Below are 19343 nucleotides of genomic sequence, written 5' to 3' on the forward strand. Positions count from 1 at the left end.
TTAATAGCATTCTCCAGCACAACAAATAATGATGGCTACTGGGAGCTGAATTTCAAAACATTTGGAGGACTAAAGTTTGAGAGCTGCTGCTCTAAATGTGCTGCTTTGAATTTAATTCTGAAAAAGCATCTTCTCTCTCTCTCTCTCTCTCTCTCTCTCTCTCACACACACACACACACACACACAACCCCAAACATCCGAATGGAGAATTATAATGAGACACATGATTCCATAAGTTGGCAAAATGATGAAAAAATACCCACTCAAAATTTTGTTCAGAAATGCTATTAGGGCTAAATGCTGAAAATGAATGAGAGGGGGAGAAATGGCTAGTGAATAAATTAGTAATTTAACTTTTTTTTTCCTGCTCTGACCAGGTGAAATAGAATTGGCCGAATACAGGGAAACTGGTGCATTGCAAGACAATATTTTGCGCTGTGTAAGAGAAGAAAGCTTTCAGAAGAAGAAATTGCGTTCTCTCAAACAAAAGTCTCTTGACATTGGAAATGCCGACTCCCTGTTGTTTACATTAGATGAACACCGCCGCAAGTCGTGCATAGACCGCTGTGACTTAGAGAAGCCACCTACTGCTTCTGCTTACACCGCAATGAGGCAGAATGATTATGGCCGACCTCTGCAGAATTCCTCCACCAAGATGGAAGATGAAGGCGAGAAGGTGAATCCCCCAACTGTCCCAGAAAAAAACCAAATGAGGCGAAGACCTATCATACCTGAAGTCAGGTTAAATTGCATGGAGCCATATGAACTGAAAGTCGACTCCCCAGTGAAATCTTCACCTCCCAAAGAGGACTTAGATCTTATAGACCTGTCCTCTGACTCAACATCTGGACCTGAAAAGCAATCGGTTGTTTCCAATTCAGATAGTGACTCATTGGTCTTTGAGCCACTTCCTCCTCTCCGAATAGTGGAAAGTGATGAGGAAGAAAATGACATTACAGGCCAGCTGAATGATGGTGTCTCCACCAGGACTGCTGCCTCATTTCCATCCAGTCCCACCAGTATTTCTGTACTCAGCCTCAGCATAATCCCCCTTGTGCAGTTCAGCACTGAAGATTATTCCAAAGATGAAGCAAGTGATATTGTCTTACTTTCCCAAGAGGAGACTTCTCCAGCTACTCTCAAAGGTCAAAAAGATGTTGATGAACTAGCTAAGCCACGAGGTGTTAAAGAGACATCTTCTGGCAGCCCCCTGACACTAAAACAGAAGCGTGATCTGTTGCAAAAGTCATTTGCTCTTCCAGAAATGTCGATGGATGAAAATTCAGAGTTATGTATAGAAGAAATTAAGCCTCTAGGACCTTATCCCAGTTCAAGTGGGAAATCAGTCTCCATTAAAGTCCCTGAAGACTCTGAGAACCAAACTGAAAGCGATAAGCCTGATGCTAGTGCAGAATCTGACACAGAACAAAGCACAGAACAAAAGCAGGAGGAGGAGGTGGAAGAGTCAGAATTTAAAATCCAAATTGTTCCTCGGCAAAGAAAGCAAAGAAAAATTGCAGTGAGTGCCATCCAGAGGGAATACCTTGATATTTCCTTCAACATTTTAGACAAGTTGGGTGACCAGAAAGAGACAGGTGAGTGGAACCTTGGAGAATACATTTTATATGTTGTATGTTCCTTATGTTGCACATCTGTCTCTATATGCTGATCATATTGCTGATTTTAAAACAAGGGTAGAAGTCCTGGACTCCTTCAGACATTGTTGGAGTGCAACTCCCAGCATTCCTTACTCTTGGCAATGCTGGCTAGGGCTTCTGGGACATGCAGTCCAACAATATATGAAGGGCTGCATGGTTCCCTTCCCGTCTTTGAAAGAAAAATTAATTTCTTACACTGATCTCCCCAGCAGGAATATATACAAATTTACAATTCACTGAGTTTGAAATAAGAGCTACATCACATTCCAAAAGTCTCAAATTTGAGTTTGTTTGCGGTGTGCCTTCAAGTTGTTTCCAACATATGGTAACCTTAAGGTGAAGCTATTGTGAGATTTTCTTGGCAAGATTTGTTCAGAGGAGGATTGCCGTGGGCTTCCTCTGAGACTTGCCCAAGGTGGATTTCCATGGCCTAGTGGGGATTCAAACCCTAGTCTCTAGAATTCTAGTATAACGCCTGAACCATGCTGGTGCTCTCAAATTTGAGTATGACTCATAATAAGGTTCATTCACAGTCATTACTAGCCCTCCTTGCCAGTTCCCTCACCCGTTTTCCAAGCAAAACATTATTCCTTTAAGAAGAGAAAGATAGTCACTTGAGAGAGAGAAGATTTACTAGTGACAATAAATGACTTGTATGCATTCAAGTTGTTTCATTTAGTTATGCATCACATTGCCTTTGCTCCTGGCATAGATGCAGGATGTAACTTTAAGAAGGCGGATCTTAGCGCATTCACCCATTGCCGGGTAGCAGGCAACCCATTTCCAACCTGGGCTTCTGCTTCAGCTTTTCAAGAATGGAAAAATCCCATTCATGATAAAATGCGAGAGAAGCCTGGAGAAGCCCGGTTTGCAAAAGATCCGCCTTCTTAAAGTTACATCCCACGTGTACGCTGGGAGCAAAGGTAATGCGATTATCTCTTTTGACATGGCCACACTAATGCAATGTTATCATGAGATTTTATTGGAAATATTTCTTCAGAACCCATTGCCTTTCTCTAAAGCTAAGAAAGGTCATCCATTGGGTTTGCATATCTGAGCAGAAGTTTGGACTCTGATCTCCTGGAGTGCCTGTCCAACACATAATTACACCACTCTGACTCTTGAGAAAGTCCTACTAAATTCAGTTCAAGAGACAGAAGTAATTGAAAATGTCATACTCTTTGGGAAGAAACTAGGCTCCTAGCCATCAATAGCTTGTGGTCAAAATGGGATGGGAAGGAGCTCACCCTGCCACTTCCATTGCTAAGGAATGAACTCCCTCTGCCACCCAGACTATGGGCTGCTGGCATTCCTTGGCATGCTCAGAAGTGTCATTTCCAGCTCAGGAGAAATTTATTAGTTGCCTTTTTTCTCTAATACATTCCCCACCCACCCTACCTCAAAGGTAAGCAGATTTATTGTTCTTTTGCTGTGTGTATATAAATTTAAGTCTGTTCTGTCTTCAGGAAATGGGGAGGGAGGAGCCAACAAAAGCTTGCTCATCATTGGGAACTTCTGTAGTGTATGGTAATGAAATATCCTTTATTTTGGTAGATAGTATATATCCAATGCTGTGTGCATTGGAAAGCCTTATATATTTTGAAGATCCCAATGGAAGTGCAGTTTGGACTCTTTTTGGAATGTCAGCCAGTGAAAGGGTGGGAGCATATATTTTGTGCATAATGCAATAGCATCTCTTCATTTGGTGTTTTATTACCTTCATATGAGTTGTTCATTTATATGGGTAAAAGTGAAGAGCTACACTCCAGAAGATTTTCATGCCCAAATCTAATTTCAGAATGATTCAGGAGGTGAAAAATGTGTTTCTTCCCTCATTTTATCGAAACTACCGCTTGTGGTGCCAGATGGTAAAACAGTACTTTACACAAGGAAAAAAATGGGGAACTACGATGGAAAAGGGGAGGTTGATGAACAATTGTCCTGATTTTCAAAGGCAAAATAATAAGAGAGAGAGAGAGAGAGAGAGAGAGAGCGCAAACACACAAGACAGAATGAGTGCTTGTGTTCAAGTACTATTTCTCTTTGCAGATGCTTCAACTAAAGTGCTTTCAACCCTGGAAATGCCGAGGGAATCGTCTTCTGCTCCAACACTTGAGGCAGGAGTACCAGAGACGAGTAGCCACTCTTCCATATCAAGTAAGCTTTTTCTTTACTTTGAGGAGTTAAAAGAAACTCCAGCTACGGAATTTATACTTCTTAATGGGCTATCTGGTGCATCACCCCCTCTTGTTGTTGTGTACATCCAAGTCGTTTCTGACTTAAGGCAAACCTAACACCATATCATCGGGTTTTCTTGGCAGGATTTCTTCAGAGAAGGTTTACCATTGCCTTTCTCTGATGCTGAGAGCATGTGACTCACTAAAGGCCACCAAGTGCATTTCATGGCCAAGTTGCGAATCAAACGCTGATCTCCAGAGTCACAGTCCAGCACTCAAACCACTATGCCACATTGGCTCCTTTCATTTATTTATGCTTATATTTATGTGCATTTAGGCATTTAATTACATAATGTGTAAAGGTTGAGTATCGCTTAACCAAAAACCCAACAGTTCCTCAAAATCCAAAACCCTTTTCATGGGTGGCTCAGATGTTTTCTGATGGTTTAGTGTACACAAAATTAAAAATATTGTATAAAATTACCTTCAGACTTTGTGTATAAGGTGTATATGAAACATAAATAAAATTTGTATTTAGATCTGGGTCCCATCTCTAAAATATCTCATGTATGTGCAAATTTTTCATAAATAAATAAATAAATAAATAATAAATTCAGTACTGAAAGCACATTTGGTCCCAAGCATTTTGGATAAGACATACTCAACCTGAACTTAATTTTATTCATTTAATTAAACTTAACTATTTATGTAAATTTATCCATTTACGAATGCACACATATGAATTTCTACATTTATTTATATTTTGAATGAAGTCACAATAATGAACTCCATGAGTGCTGGAATGTTGTTGGCAGTCTGTTATTGTGAGGTTTGGGGAGTGGACATTTTATGTTGTCATTCTCTTCCCTTGCAAGAACCTTTATCATTCACCATAACATCTTTAAAAAAGAGAGAATTGTTATTTTGTATTAATGTTTACATTTAATCAGCCACTTCAGGGCCTATCTTCAGGAATAAAGATGATAAATAATAATAAACAGTAAAATTGTTGAAACTTAACTAACTTTGAACAGTTGCAATCCTTCCTAGTACAGATGGGATGATGGCACAGACACATCCAAAGATAGCCCTTCTTGGATATTTCCACTATGTGCAAAAGCCTCAGGATTCAGATGTAGGATGAGAATATTGCTGTAGAGAGGATAGGATTCAGTCCTACGCATGATTTCAATTCATAAATCCAGTCAGACTGAAATGGGATGCATTCTCAGGAAAGTAGCCATTTCACTAAAGTTAAACCATGAGCCAAAACATGGAAATATCTTTTTTGGGGGGGTCTCTCCTCTTCTAAGGTCCCTGGATAATATTCTAGATACAAGCATGACCAATTTCCATGTTGAAGGCTTCATCTGAACTGCAGAAAGAATACAGTTTGACATTGCTTTAACTGTCATGGCTTAATGCTGTGGAATCTTGGGATTTGTAGTTTTGTGAGATATTTAGCTTTCTCTGTCAGAGATCTCTGATGCAACAACAGACAACAATTCCCAGGATTCCATAGCATTGAGCCATGACAGTTAAAGTGGTGTCAAACTGCCTTGTTTCTGCAGTTCAGATGCAGCCAAAGAATGTAAGGGCATAAGAGGAACCTTGCTAAATCAATTCAAAAGCATACCTAGTCCAGTGTTTTCTTTGCTTTGTGCTCAAGTAGAAAACTATACAAGTAGGACACCAGTGTAGGAACATCATCCTGTTTATGTTTCACCAGCAAATGGTATTTGAAAACAATCTGCCCATGATGCTGGAGATGAAATATAGCTATTCCACATAGCTTTATCTTCCATTGCAATACCTGACTGGAGTTCGTATCCAAAGTTTGGAAAAGTTACTTTCTTAGACTATCCCAGAATTCTCTACGCAGCATGGCCACTGCACTTCATTATCCAGGGAATTCTGGGAGTTGGGGGATTCTAGGAGTTGTGGTCAAAAACCGTTATTCCCCCCCCCCCCCAGCTCTGTTCCTATCAGCTGGAATTAGCTGTCCAGAGCAGAAAAGCTAAAACTGTTCCAGCTGTCAAGACCATTAGTGTGTAGCCATTAAAAATAGAATCTCAGTGGAAAGCAGGCTACAGATTATTCTGAAAAGTTCATTGATAGGGGTAAAAAGAATATGTGCATAAAATATTATGTAGGAAAAATACTTTAATCAGAAGTCTGAATGCTGTTGTTTACCGGCCCACCTGGGTCTCAAATGCTTGAGACTTGTTTCAATAAGCTCCTGCTGCTCCAACTTTAATATTTAAAATCAAAGTTGTCCTTGAGAAATCAGATAAATAACACTCAAAAACCAATGCTCTGATAAGGAGGAATACGCCTGAGAGCATCTTTAATTTCCATTATAAAAGCTAAGAAGGAAGTTCAAAACAACCAATTTCCTATGTTTTTGACAGCCATCTACACTTGGAGCAGTATTGTCTGTTCTTAAATTTTAATTGCCGCTCTTTCATTGGGAAATGGTCTGATAAACCAATAAAGCCTTTATTTTAAAGCAGTGCACTAGGGAAAATGGAAATTATGTTTTCCTTCAATTTGATGTGAAAGGCTGCTGCAGTACGTTTCTATTATATACAAAAAGGGAAAGAATTTTATATCAAATAGGAGTGGAATTTGCATCTATTCCAGCAGCCCATTCAGGCTAGATAATTGTGTTGTCACTGGATCAAACTAGCATTTTAAAAGTGTTCTGGTGTACAGAAGGAGAGCTCTCTATAAGTGCAATGGAGGGCAACACTTCACATGGAAATACATTTGAAATGGTTTCAATGTAACGTTCACTACCAGATGTCATTGAAGATATAAAACTGGCACTTACACATCTTTCTCTGGTATGCTCTCCCTCTTCAACATCTTTTCAAAGTTTATTATTCTACCTACAAGCTTGAACTGCAAGAAGATAAAGACAGGCTTGAACCAAAAAAGTATCGACCAATTGCACTATTAAATATAAATTACAAAATTTTCTCTAATATTTTTGCAGAAAAATATAAGAAAATACACTCATCACTCCCAATTCACGGGGGATCTGTACCGGACCCCCTGAGAACCAGAAATATTATGGATATTCAAGCCTCATTGGTTATAATGGCAGTGTGCTCCCATGCACACACACCATTTTGTCCCTCCTCACCTGCTGTCTGCGAAGGACCAAAACCAGTCCATGAATGGGGAGGGATGAGTGTACTTTGTAAGTGGATCCATGAAGATCCTGAAAAGTTTCCTGAAAAGACACCTGAGACATAATACTAGAATGGTGCCAGATATAATAAGAGAAAGATGAACTGCAGTCCATCTGAAGAATACTTGTATTCAAACTTGTACTCTGTGGCTTAAATTCATGGATTTATCCCAACTAGAGTAGACCTACAAAGAATACTCAAGTTGTGAATTCCCATTGCTTTTATGACTAGAGAATCTTCTTAAAAACTTTGCCCCCCTTTCACCTATTTTTTTTTAATCTGGTAATCTCATATTTAGGAGAAAAACATAATTTCAAACATTTTCAAAAGTGAACCAACTATTAACATTCCCTTCCAAATTTAACAGCAATGTAGAATTGTAAAATTGCTGTGTTGGATCCATTAGCAAAGCCAGTGTAGTGTAGTCATCAGAATTTTCAAAGAGCCTTTAAAAATCCAGATTCTAGTTTCCTCTGAGTTATAAATCTTATTGGGAGATCTTGGGATACTCATGTTCTTTCAACCTGATCTTCCTTCAGGATTGTTCTGAAGATAAAGTTCACTTTTCACTGGGAGAAAAAAACAGAGCATAAATCTAATTGGCAAACAAATAAATGTAGCATCCAGTTTCCAGTAGTGATCAGCCAGGTATCTCCAATAGCAGTCAGATAAAACAACTGCTTACCTTTGAGTGTTTGTCCTTGATTTTCTATGTTTTGCTGTAATCTGGAATTGGATTATTGAGAGGTTCTTTCACATTATTTCCTTTAGATTTTGAAACAGATTTTATCAACAAAGAGCTTTAATGGTCTTTTACAATTTGTAAAATGAACATTAGAACACTCACTGTTAGGCAAATGACTTCTGCTCAATGTGGGAAAGTGATGATACCTGGGCAATATTGAACACCATATGAAGCAGACTCTTTTATTTTTGACCCACAGATCAGTTTCAACAGATGAAAAGGGGTTCCCTAGGAGCATTGACCATGAACCAGTTAATGAAAAGGCAGCTAGAACACCAGTCTAGTGCACCCCATAATATTAGCAATTGGGACGCTGGTAAGTATACTAATACATATTTTTTTTCTGTAGTTCTTGTGCCATGGACTAATTAGTGGCTGCTTGCTGTGTTGAACTGGTATTGTGAAATCATCCACTGCAGAAAAAGAGTCTGGCTTTAACACTAAGTTAGTGGCAAAGCTACAGTAGTTTTTTAAAATGTATTTATTTATTTATTTATTTATTGAAGTTATACTCCACTTTTCTCCCCAAAATAGGTATGCTAACCATTTTTCTTTGCTTTTTTCTTAGCTAGATGATTTGCTTAATACTGGAATAACACAGAACAGGGTGACAAGTGGCGGCTGGATTCCCACCATCTCTATTTAGCAGAATCATTAGTCAGAGATACTGGGAGTGGCAGTTCAACAATAATTAGAGGACTAATTCCCAGCCTTGAGTCCCCAGAGGCTGTTTCATTTCAATCTTAGTGTAGTCTGTATGTTAATGATCAGGGATTATGGAAGGTGCAATCCAGAAATATCTGGGAAGTCAAAGTTTGGGTCCACTGATCTAAATGGCGAGAGGTTGCCTCCAAGCTTTAGAAGAGTGTGTTTCAAGCTATCTGATGTGAGGAACCAGCAAGTTTTCCCACCTGTTTTCCCTACTGTTGCAGGAACTACTACCATATCTGTGCCTATTGACTATAATTGTTTCTTTCCTGGAAACTTGCCAGAAACTGGCAGCCCATGACCTATGGCAGTGGTCCCCAAACTGTGCACTTTAAGCGATTTTGGATGTCAGCTCCTAGAACCCCAGACTATTGGCCAACATGGCTGAGGCTTCTAGGAGCTGAAGTTCAAAATCTCTTAAAGGGCACAGTTTGGGAACCACTGGCCTGTGGACTGGTGCCATAAACCACCAGTTTGTGTAGCACTATTCTCAAGCATAAGAAAAGCTATGCTGGATAAGAACAAAGCCTCATTTTGCCTGTATTCTGATCTCACAATGGAAAACCACCAGATATCCACGAGACCAGAAATAGCTGCACCATTAGGGAGAGTGAGTCAGTTGCCTGTGGAGCAGATTCTAGCAATAGCATATATATTTCTATACTGCTTATCAGTGAACTTAGCACTCCCTAAATGGTTTACAATCTGTAAGCTAATTGCCCCCGACAAGCTGGGTACTCATTTTATTGACATACAAAAGGATGGAAGGCTGAGTCAACCTTGGAGTCCTACCTGGGATCTAATTCATAACCTTGTGGCTGCAGTAATGGCATTTAACCACTGTGCCACCAGGGCTTCTTTACTCAGATTATGAATGTGATCACAAGCAGATTCCTCACTGCTCATGTTGAGCCACCTGGCTGTTCCTCTCTCTTGAAGACCTGAGATGTATGAACCTTGTGGCGTGTCCTACTCATGTAGGTGGGAGGAAGTGATGCCAGCACCAGTACTAAATTAGGATTGAACTGCCAATCCAGCCCAGATACTTTATATGGACTGAAGGAAGGGACACCATCTTCAACAAAAGGGTGTCAGCTAGCCCTGCCTTGGAAAGTTTGCAAGCAGAACAACTAGCACTATATCAAGAGATGTAGGGGATACTAACAAATTCTGGTGGCCAAACATAAGATACCTCATTTAAGATGTGATGAACTGCCATGAGGTTTTTCTCGTTTTAGAACTTCTACATGCAGACACATCCATTTCCTGCCTGAAGGAGTTTCTTTTGGGCAGGAAACACATTTTTCACAAAAATAGTCCTCAAATGCAAAAAAAAATAAAAAAAAAAAATAAGGTTTTAAAAAATGCACAAATGTCTCATAATTTCACTCAATTGAGAGAAAGCTTTTGAAGTTCTTTGTTCTTGCAGGGAAGGACAAATTAAGTGAAAAATTATATCCTTTCTTCTCTATTGGAAGATAGAGCTGGTGTGCCACTCAGCTCACAGCCCAAACTATTCTGCTAGCCTCAGGTGTGGTGGAAGATGCCATCTGGCCACTACTGTAGAACTGAAGTAAAAATCAGCTGCCAGTCCACTTTGCTCCTATATGTGGGATGGGAATGGGGAGCTCAGGGACAACAAAATATCTTGGACTTTCTCTGAGCTCTTTTCATTTCTCATTTGGCCCTTATAATATGTATGTGTGTATGCATATATGTATGTATTAGCACTCATGTAAGTTTATCTCAGGGGTCCTGGACTTAATTTTAGTACATGCACCAATATCTGCTCCCTTGGGATACAAGAGAAAGCAATATTCACTCCTTCTTCCCATCTTTGTTGAGCTTCCCTGTTGTTAAATATAAAATAGAGCCCATCAAACTGTGGTCTATCCACAGACCCTAATTCATTGTTAGACAGTTCGCTTTTGTTAGGTTTTCTTGTTCTTTACAAACAATATGAAGCCATTTTCATCTTAGGTAAATAAAATGTGTCCCTGTCAAGCATACTAACCATTTATTAAACATTTGTTTCTCTCTGTTATTCCCTCTCCCTGCCCCACCTCCCAGCTTGTTTTAAAATCCTGTGTATGTGTCCCACTCCACGGATGGTTCTACAGAATGATAGATTCTGGCACATTACAGACACCAGATGTTTTGCTGCAGTTATCTGCCAAAATGATACATTCTGGGACTTCAGCAATGAAGCAGGAAGTACCAGGAGAATTTGAGAGCTAGAAACATTGAGAAATGTTTCCATTACTATGTTAGTGGATACTTAAGGCTCAGAAATTAGTGCTCAAGTTAGAATCAGTCAGGATTTCTCTTTCTTTCTTTCTTTCTTTCTTTCTTTCTTTTTGACAGCCATGATTTTAACTTGCTAGGGATGGGCATACCTTGCTAGTTTTAGTTGCAAGCAATCCCAGTTTATTGCCCCCCTCTCCCTACCTGGGTTCGCTTTTTAATTGTACAAATATCTTCTGCTTGGTCCTGTACTATACTGATAACATATACTTTCTTTTGTCTTTCCTGAATTTTCCACCTTTCATCTTCATGTGATGACACCAATTTTTAGTGTTAGCCAGGAGGTGGAGTCTCTCCACCTATTTTATCAACATTATGCATAATTTTGTAGATATATCTTTCTTGATCCCACATATGCTTTCCTCTAAGCAGAACCTTGGAATGATGCATCAGGGTCTAGGGGTGAAGTAACCCAATTGAGGTGACACTGTGAATGGAGCAAACTGAATGTAGTAATGTTTGGTTTCTGAATGGTGCAGCAGGACTTTAAATGTGTTGAGAATTATGGGAAATAGGTGCAGGGTCAGCCACCATGCTGTCTGACATTAAGGACAAGATGGTGTTCTTTCTCTTTCCTATATGACCAGGCTGATTGTCAATGAAATGGCATCTTCCACTACACTTGAGCACAGCTGGCTAGTTTAGATGGAGCACAGAACAGGTCACTTGGCACGTGGAGCTCTCCCTTTCCAAAAGGCTGCTATATAGCCTAGCCTGGTATCTGCTGTCTTAGGTAACCACCTCACTCTGCCCAATGGTAAGCTTGGTTCTGGGTGGATGGAATCTGGGCTCTAATTCAGGAAATAAAATGTCTTGGGCTCAGCCATACAAACTCTAAGAATACTTAGAAAAATGAAAATTGGAGATAACTTCCAAGGCTTGTTGAATGAAAATAGGTTGATTTCTTAAGTCTAGATCTGTAATTATGCAGTGTCCCGTAGCCTTTTTGCCACCATTCTTTTTCTTCAAGTGGTTTGATGGGTTTTCTTGCTGAACTGTAATTTCTATTGCTGGAGTTGGATTGGACTGGTGGAAGTAGCACAGTGCTTGGCTGTGTGAGTTTGGTTCCTCTGCCTACTGGTGTTCACCAGTTGAGTGGCTGCAGGAAAACCACTGCTCCTCATGCTCTAGTCTGCAAAATATATATAATATTCTCCTATCTCATGGATGAGGTGAGGATAAACTTCACTAATTAAAAAGTTTTTCTTGAACTGAGTCATAGTAACTTCCCTTTTTGTTTAGTCAACCTGCCTGGTGGGAAGCTAGATCTCTTGGTACTAGATACTTTGGATGCCTCCATCTCTCCATTCTCTGGTTGTTCTTTGGTGTTTTCATCTACATTTTTGGTCCAGATGACTTCAAAAATATTCTTCGGTTTTGTTAAGATGACTTATGCCCCCCCAGACTTTCCTTTTCCTCATTCTTCATTTCAAAGTGTTCACTCTTTTTTTGCAATGCAAATTTCACTGTGTATATCCAAATATCCTGTGCCATTGTGGTGACCATCTTTGCTCTTCCTTTGTGCTGTGGCTTGACATTGCCTTCTACTGCAGCTCTTTACATCATACTCCATTTCTTGCTAAATGGCTCTCCAAATACTCATTATTATACACAATTTCCAAGAGGCACAACCACTACCACCTATATAGGTCTACTAGAATTTGGTAGGGATGTACAGTCACTAAACCTAAAGACCTGAAGAACCTTACAATCCAACATGGTCAGTAGATTTTTATGTGACTATTTAGATTTCAATATTATTTGCTTTGAAGATATATGTCAAGGCTAAGAGAAAGTGAACTCATCATCTGGGGAAGGAACTGTAGCTCAGTGTTACTTGTGTTACATACTAGAAAATTGAAGTTCCATCCCCAGCATCTCCAGCTAAAAGATTAAGGTACAAATGGACATGAAATACTTTGTCTGAGACCCTGGAGAGCTACTTCCAATGGATTGCCCTGCTTTAAGACAGCTTCTTATGTTCCTGTAGCTGTGTCTTTTTTCTAGCTTGCTTTAGCTGTGTGTTTCTAGCTGTTGTGTATATGTGTGTGGTGTTTTTGTCAAACCTGTGCTGGTGGCGGCAGACTCTTGATGGACACTAGTGGGAAATGAAGTTCTCTGTTTATCCACAGAACAGATACAGCATGGGAAGAGGCCGTGCAATGTTTCAGTTTGCTTAAACCCTGACCTGGAGGGACCACCACTAAGAATAAGAGGTTAGTTCAGTGTCTGTTCAACCTTGGTTTTGGATATATGGCTTAACAACCAAGGTGTTTAGTTAGCATTGACAATAAAGATAGTTTTGGTACTCTTCGAGCTGACCCCAGCCATCCATTTTACACAGGGCCTTTGAGTCTAAAGGTTTATTCTTGTTGTCACTCCAAGCCATATATGAATTGGTAAACTTGGAGGTTAAATCTTACTGTTCACTTACAATTAATCTTCCTAGTTCTTCTTTGGTGGTGATTAGCAGCATTCAGTTAATATTTTATTAGAAAACAGCAGGAAACTGATTCACGTTTGTTCTCAGATTTGTAGCTGTTCTAACCAACCTGAAGAATTTTGAGGAGACTTTATTCCATTTTTCATGCAATAGGCAAAGTGTACATTCTTGTAAAAATATGTGTTACCTAATTGCCTCTTTCCAGTTAAAGAAGCCATCAGCTTCATGTATCTGCTGACTTCTGTCTGTCTATACAGCTGTAAGGAAGCCATAAAACAGCCAGGGCATGATGTTGTGAAGAAACCGTTTGGTCATATTTGGCTTTCAGTCTGGATCTTTTCCATGATTTCTGAAGAGTTCTGAAGACCAAGATTCTATCAAGCAGCAAGTGTTCAAATGTACCACTGATGATGCATTACACCATCTTTACTATTTTGGCCTTTATAGAGAGGAACTTTATGAAGAAGAAGTATTCGTGCTCAAATTTAACATAATGGTCATTTGGAATTATCTTGTTTTTCACTTTATTATCATAGCATCAGTGTATGATTTCAGAGGAAATGTGGCAACATACCAGTTACCATGCAGAAGCGTTATCAATCTTGTTTGTGTAATGGGAGCAAGAGAAGTCATACCCATCTAACCACCAGCTTCTTTAGGCATACTAGTTCTTTTTCTGCAGTTCTCCACACATTGTTAAATAAACAACATTTATAACATTTGTGCATTTACAAATACTCTTAGATCTGTAATCTTTTCTTCTTAACCTCTGCACTAAATAGAAAGAAGTAACTTTCCCTCTGGATTTGTATCATCGTTCTCTGTTTTGGGTTTCTTTAGCAAAGAAAAGCTATTGTGAGAGTACAGTAGCAACACATTTATAATTGTAGTCTTTCTGTGCCTCATATATTCAGTAAATGAATGACTTATCTCCCATAAGTCAACTTTAGTTTTGTTAGGCAATTCTAAGATGCCATTTTGCCTCTGCTATCTAATCAAATTTTTTTCCCACATCTTGATGAATGAAATTTTTCCATCCTTGCCCTTCCTTGAAGATAAAATGTATTTCATCTAACACCACGTGGAAAATGAAATTGGAAAAAAAAAACACCACGTTTGGATACCCAGTGTATCCTTCCTCTATATCAAGGACAAACTAAAGTTGGTTGCTTATAGAAATTAGGACATCCTCTTGATTTTTTTCTTTTGCTGTCTTGCTTTTTATAGCGTATATCACAGAAGAACAAAAGCCTGGGTAGCATTTAAAAGATTTATTCAAACATTTCAAGTGCATTGGGGAGAATTCTTCAACATTCTCTGGAGAAGCATCCTGCAGCAGATCTCTGAGTGGTTATTTTAGATACATCACATTCTTCTAAATGTTGAATCAGCAAAAAAACCAAAAACATTGGAATTATCAGCATTGTTAAAAAGACAACCTGTTTGCATACACAGAATGATGATACTTAACCAGCAAAAGGAATCCCACCCATTATTATTCAAGGACTACTTCCTTCTCTTCTCTTCTCTTCCCTTCTCTTTCTCCCCCAACCACTTTCTCTCTAGGTGCCACAAAATCCAGCTTGCTGTCAGCACCCAGTATTGTTAGTATGTTTGTGCCAGCACCAGAAGATTTTATTGATGATCAGCCCACGATGATGACGGACAAGTAAGCACTTATATGTTCCTTTTGATTTGTCACTGAAGGCCTGATAAGAGACACTAGGGCTGATGAAAACAACGGGTGCAGAACACTTTGTAATGGAGATGAATCTGGAATAATTTTTAGAAGAGTTTTTCAGGGCTAGATCCTGATCCAGATCTAGATCACCAAGGCCATGTCTGCCTGGGACCAATAACATATCCTCCCTTCTGTGCTGTCCAGACAACACAGAGCCCAATCCCTGGGTTTTGTGCAAACTGTTTGGAAAACATACAGCTAGTTCAGCACCAAACCCGTGGTATATCACAATGGATTAAATAAACTCACCTTTTGCTCTGGATTTTCACAGAAGATCCAGAGCCTTCTGGAAGGATACGCAGAAGCTGTTTACAATGTGTCCTGGTGTGCCCCTTAACACTGGCAGCAGCAGTGCAAGTAGCTCCCTCTGAGATCAGAACAAGGTGCCCAGCCATGTGATTGATGCTGAGCACGCTGTTTTTGGCCTCAGAGTGAGTGACCTGTACCAGCGGTGGTGGTGGCAGGTGGCACAGTGGGCCGCATGTGCAAACTGCTGCCTGGTATGATTCCAGAGTGGCCAGGGCTGCTTCCAGAGTATTCTGATCTGTACACCCTAGAAGAAACCTACTGAACAAATGGGACTTGTGAAGTTGACACTTCTGTAACTCCCCTTGATTCCACAGGTCTACTGAAGGTAACGACTGGCCTTATCTTCACTATTTTAAACTAGAGGAAAATGTATTAACAATGGATGGGAGATTGCAGTTCTAGAAAGTTTTTTCTGTGTGATATAGGAGTAGAATATATACTGTATCTATAAATCAGAAAGTGTGTGTGTATACACACACATACACACTTTCTGAGCCATTATGCTGTAATTAATTAGTAATTAATATCAATACAGTGGGCCCTTGATACCCCCTGGAGTTTGGTTCCAGGATTTCCTATGGATACCAAAATCGGTGTATGTTCAACTCCCATTAAATAGTAAAATGAAGTCCCTGAAATAAAATGGCAAAATAAAGCTTTGCCTTTTAGAATTTATATATTTTAAAAATATTTTCAAGCCATGGATGCTTGAATCTGTGGATAAAGAATCCGTGGATATGGAGGGGCAACTGTAGTTTTAAGTACAGGAGTGAGCTAGGATACTAAAATAGGTTCTCCTGGGTTTAACTGAGAAGAAACTGTATTAAATTTTAGAAGATGTGGAGGGTTTTTTTTTTAACAATGCCCTCTCATTGTAAGAGACTTGCCCTTCACCCAGGGTGAGTGTAATGTTCCTTAGTTTCATCTTTATCCACCTTTCTTGCTGGTAAAAAGGTCTGTGGGACGAAAGGAAAACTACAATGCAATCTAGAACCTGTGTCTTTTGAACAATTCCTCCCCATAGTGACATTATAGTAGGAAGAGAACTGTGGCAAAGAACACAATTAGGGACATACTTTGATTTCTTTTGGTTTTTCATTTTTCTAAGTTTAGTTTGACCTATGTTTCATCTTATTGTACTACCTGTTCAGGATTATTATTATTATTATTATTATTATTTCAAACTCTTCTTGAAGATTTTCATGGATATTCTCCTACGTTATGGACATAGTTTGACCTAATTTACCTATTTTGTAAGCAATTTCCCCTAAGACAATGCAGTAACGCATGTATGTTGTATATACATTTCCCTAATATACAAACTATTGTACACATTTTTGATTGCCAGACAACACACATTGTTATGCACTTTTCCTTAATACACAAATGGCGGTGCATATTTCTGATTGCTAAGCTACATTACAAAATTCATAAAAGCAAGTAATTATCAAAATAAAATTGCAGCTTGGTTCAAGAAGTGAATATTTTAAGTTTACTTTAAAATACAAATTTCTCACTATAACCAGTGAATGGAAACAAGCAACTGATGAGGACATTTTTAGACTTGGAATGTTGGTAGGGTTCTCCCCAGTTTTATAAACATGCCTTCATCTTTCCCGATTTTTCATTTCATCTTATTCTACAAAATGTAGCACACTGCTCAGTAATACTCAGCTGTGAGAGAGCAGTAACATTTACACTTTTCCCTTCTTTTTAAAAAAACATTTTTACAGGATAGTGAAGTGATAAATAGGCTTATGATGACATCTTATATACCTTTAGAAAGCCGCGGAGAGGAAAGTCCTGTTTTGCATGGGAAAACCTGCTCGTATATAACGTTGGATTTTACCCCGTGTCCCAATTTTACAGTATGAAAATACTGAGTTTAAAAGTAAATTTAACTACAGGGAGGCTGTTTGTGGTTTTAAATTTTGAGACTTAAAAAACAAGAATCATAGAACTGTTGTAATCTTCAAAGACATAATCTGTGTCAACATAAAAAAGATAGAAAGGAATCTTGTAGCACTTTGAGACTGCAAAGAATAAATTTCTAGCATAAGCATTTGCCAACTTGCATCTGATGAAGTAGACTGGAGTCTGCAACAGCTTAACTTTGAAATGCTTTCTTCTCTGTTAGTCTCAAAGGTGCTACAAGATTCCTTTATATCTTGGTTGTAGTCCATTTTTGATTACCTATTTGCTCTCCATCAGCTGCATTATAATGGAATTATTTGCATTAGAATGGAAAGATGAAAATTCTAGGAATAAACAACATTGAGGTGTACATATTGATTCACATAGAGATATGACCAGAATTTTCTGGTATCTCATCTTTTCCCCTAACCATTAAACACCACTTCCAGAACAAACCCTTGGCAATGAAGAACAACTCTTGAAGGTGGAACTGAAATGAAGTGTGTGAAGAACATAAGGGTGGTGGTGAATCATAAATATGCTGTGAGGTTAATTTATTTCAGCCAGTTGTTCTGGTTGTTTTCTAAAAACTTTAGCAGCAGGTAGTAAACTGGGCTAAATGAGATTGACTTTCATGACCTTGCTGGCATTTTCTCCTGCTGTTGTGGAAAGAGAAGAGGAAAATTGCCTGTACAATCCCATTAAGTTCAAATATCACAATCTGTTGGAGACATTAGCAAGTGGTTGATCAAATTAACCCAGCATCCCTGTTGGGCTGAGACGCACTGGTTTCTCAGTGTTGTTTGTCTTCTGTATGGCTGGCGATATTCTGCTTCATCTCTTCTGCATCTGACATGTCCCTTAAGATCAGGCAATTACAGAACCTTGGCAAAGCTTCCAAAGCATTCTGATGGCATTGCAAGAGCAGCCTGCCATTCGGCAGCAGAAACAACTTGCTTGTTGGAAATGAAAGCAAACTTCTTAATGGTGGGAAATTAGCTCGCTTCCTATCTTGCAACCCATCATCATGCCATTACTCATGATAAACTATACTCCTTGCACAAATGTAATATGATCTTGAATGCCAAACTCTCTTTTTCATAATTTGCTTACAGGTGCCATGATTGTGGAGCCATTCTAGAAGAGTATGATGAAGAAACATTAGGCCTGGCTATAGTGGTGCTTTCCACATTTATTCACCTTAGCCCAGACCTGGCTGCTCCTTTGTTACTGGATATCATGCAGTCTGTAGGAAGGTAACAATCTCCCTTCCCTTCCCTTCCCTGCCCTCCCCTTCCATCTGTCCAGTGCAAGCCAGAGGATTCTCTATCAGGGGTATGGTAAATCTTCTCAGAGGAACACTCTACTGAACCCTGATCACTAAAATAGGATTAACACCTTGGAGTTCTTCTTTAAAGTTTGAAATAAAACCCAAAGCATATTGATCACATGCTTAATGTGGAAGCCACTGGCCACCACTGCTTCATTCCTTAACTTTTCTCCCTCCGGGATGGCCCTGCCATGAGACAGAGTGAGGTGGTCACCTCAAGTTGCAAATGTTAGAAGACATAGAACAGGCTCAAGATGTTGAAAGGAGAAAGCTCTTTTTGTGCCCTGCACAAAATGCTCTCTCATGTTCTCTAAGCTAGCTTGCCTTCCTTAGGACTTCACATTTACCTGTGAAGTGACATTGACTTGTTTTGTATGTCTTGTTCCCTCTGTCAAACAATAATTGTGGAGTGTCGAGTGCAGAAATGCCATATTTTGGGCAAGAGTAAGTGTAAATGTAACCAATGTGGTGTATTGGTTGGAGTGATGGTCTGGGACTTGGAAGACTTGGAAGTTCTACTTCTTTCTGAACCAAGAAACTCACTGGATGATAATCATGGTTCCTCAGCCAGACCTACTTCACAGGGTACTTATGAGTGTAAAGTAAAAGGGGAAGAGGCACATGGAACTCATTGGAGAGCTATCTTTAAGTGTTATGGGAAGTGGGCGAAGGGAGGATATTTTCAACAGCCACTCTTTATCTAATAATAACAACAACAACAACAATAATAAATATTTATATCCCGCCTCTCTACAAAATGCAGTTATCTGCATAATATGTGGTTTGGTCTGTGGCAAGATGTTTCTGTGGCCATGGA

General features: G+C 39.2%; 1 protein-coding gene across 8 annotated transcripts in view; it reads left to right on the top strand.

Annotated features, from left to right (window-relative positions):
• The window catches only part of UNC79 (unc-79 homolog, NALCN channel complex subunit), a 147980-nt gene that overhangs the window by 91735 nt on the left and 36902 nt on the right, over positions 1 to 19343 (top strand). For 7 of the 8 annotated variants that reach the window (XM_042445517.1, XM_042445520.1, XM_042445518.1 and 4 more), the window contains 6 exons: positions 378 to 1595; positions 3708 to 3815; positions 7977 to 8093; positions 12922 to 13005; positions 14799 to 14901; positions 18312 to 18452. In XM_042445517.1, coding sequence (XP_042301451.1) covers positions 378 to 1595; positions 3708 to 3815; positions 7977 to 8093; positions 12922 to 13005; positions 14799 to 14901; positions 18312 to 18452 — 1771 coding nt within the window. The remainder of the gene's footprint in view (positions 1 to 377; positions 1596 to 3707; positions 3816 to 7976; positions 8094 to 12921; positions 13006 to 14798; positions 14902 to 18311; positions 18453 to 19343) is intronic. The other variant, XM_042445521.1, reaches the window with a different exon arrangement.

The sequence above is a fragment of the Sceloporus undulatus genome, chromosome 1, assembly GCF_019175285.1.
Source record: "Sceloporus undulatus isolate JIND9_A2432 ecotype Alabama chromosome 1, SceUnd_v1.1, whole genome shotgun sequence".
Classification (NCBI taxonomy): Eukaryota; Metazoa; Chordata; class Lepidosauria; order Squamata; family Phrynosomatidae; genus Sceloporus; species Sceloporus undulatus.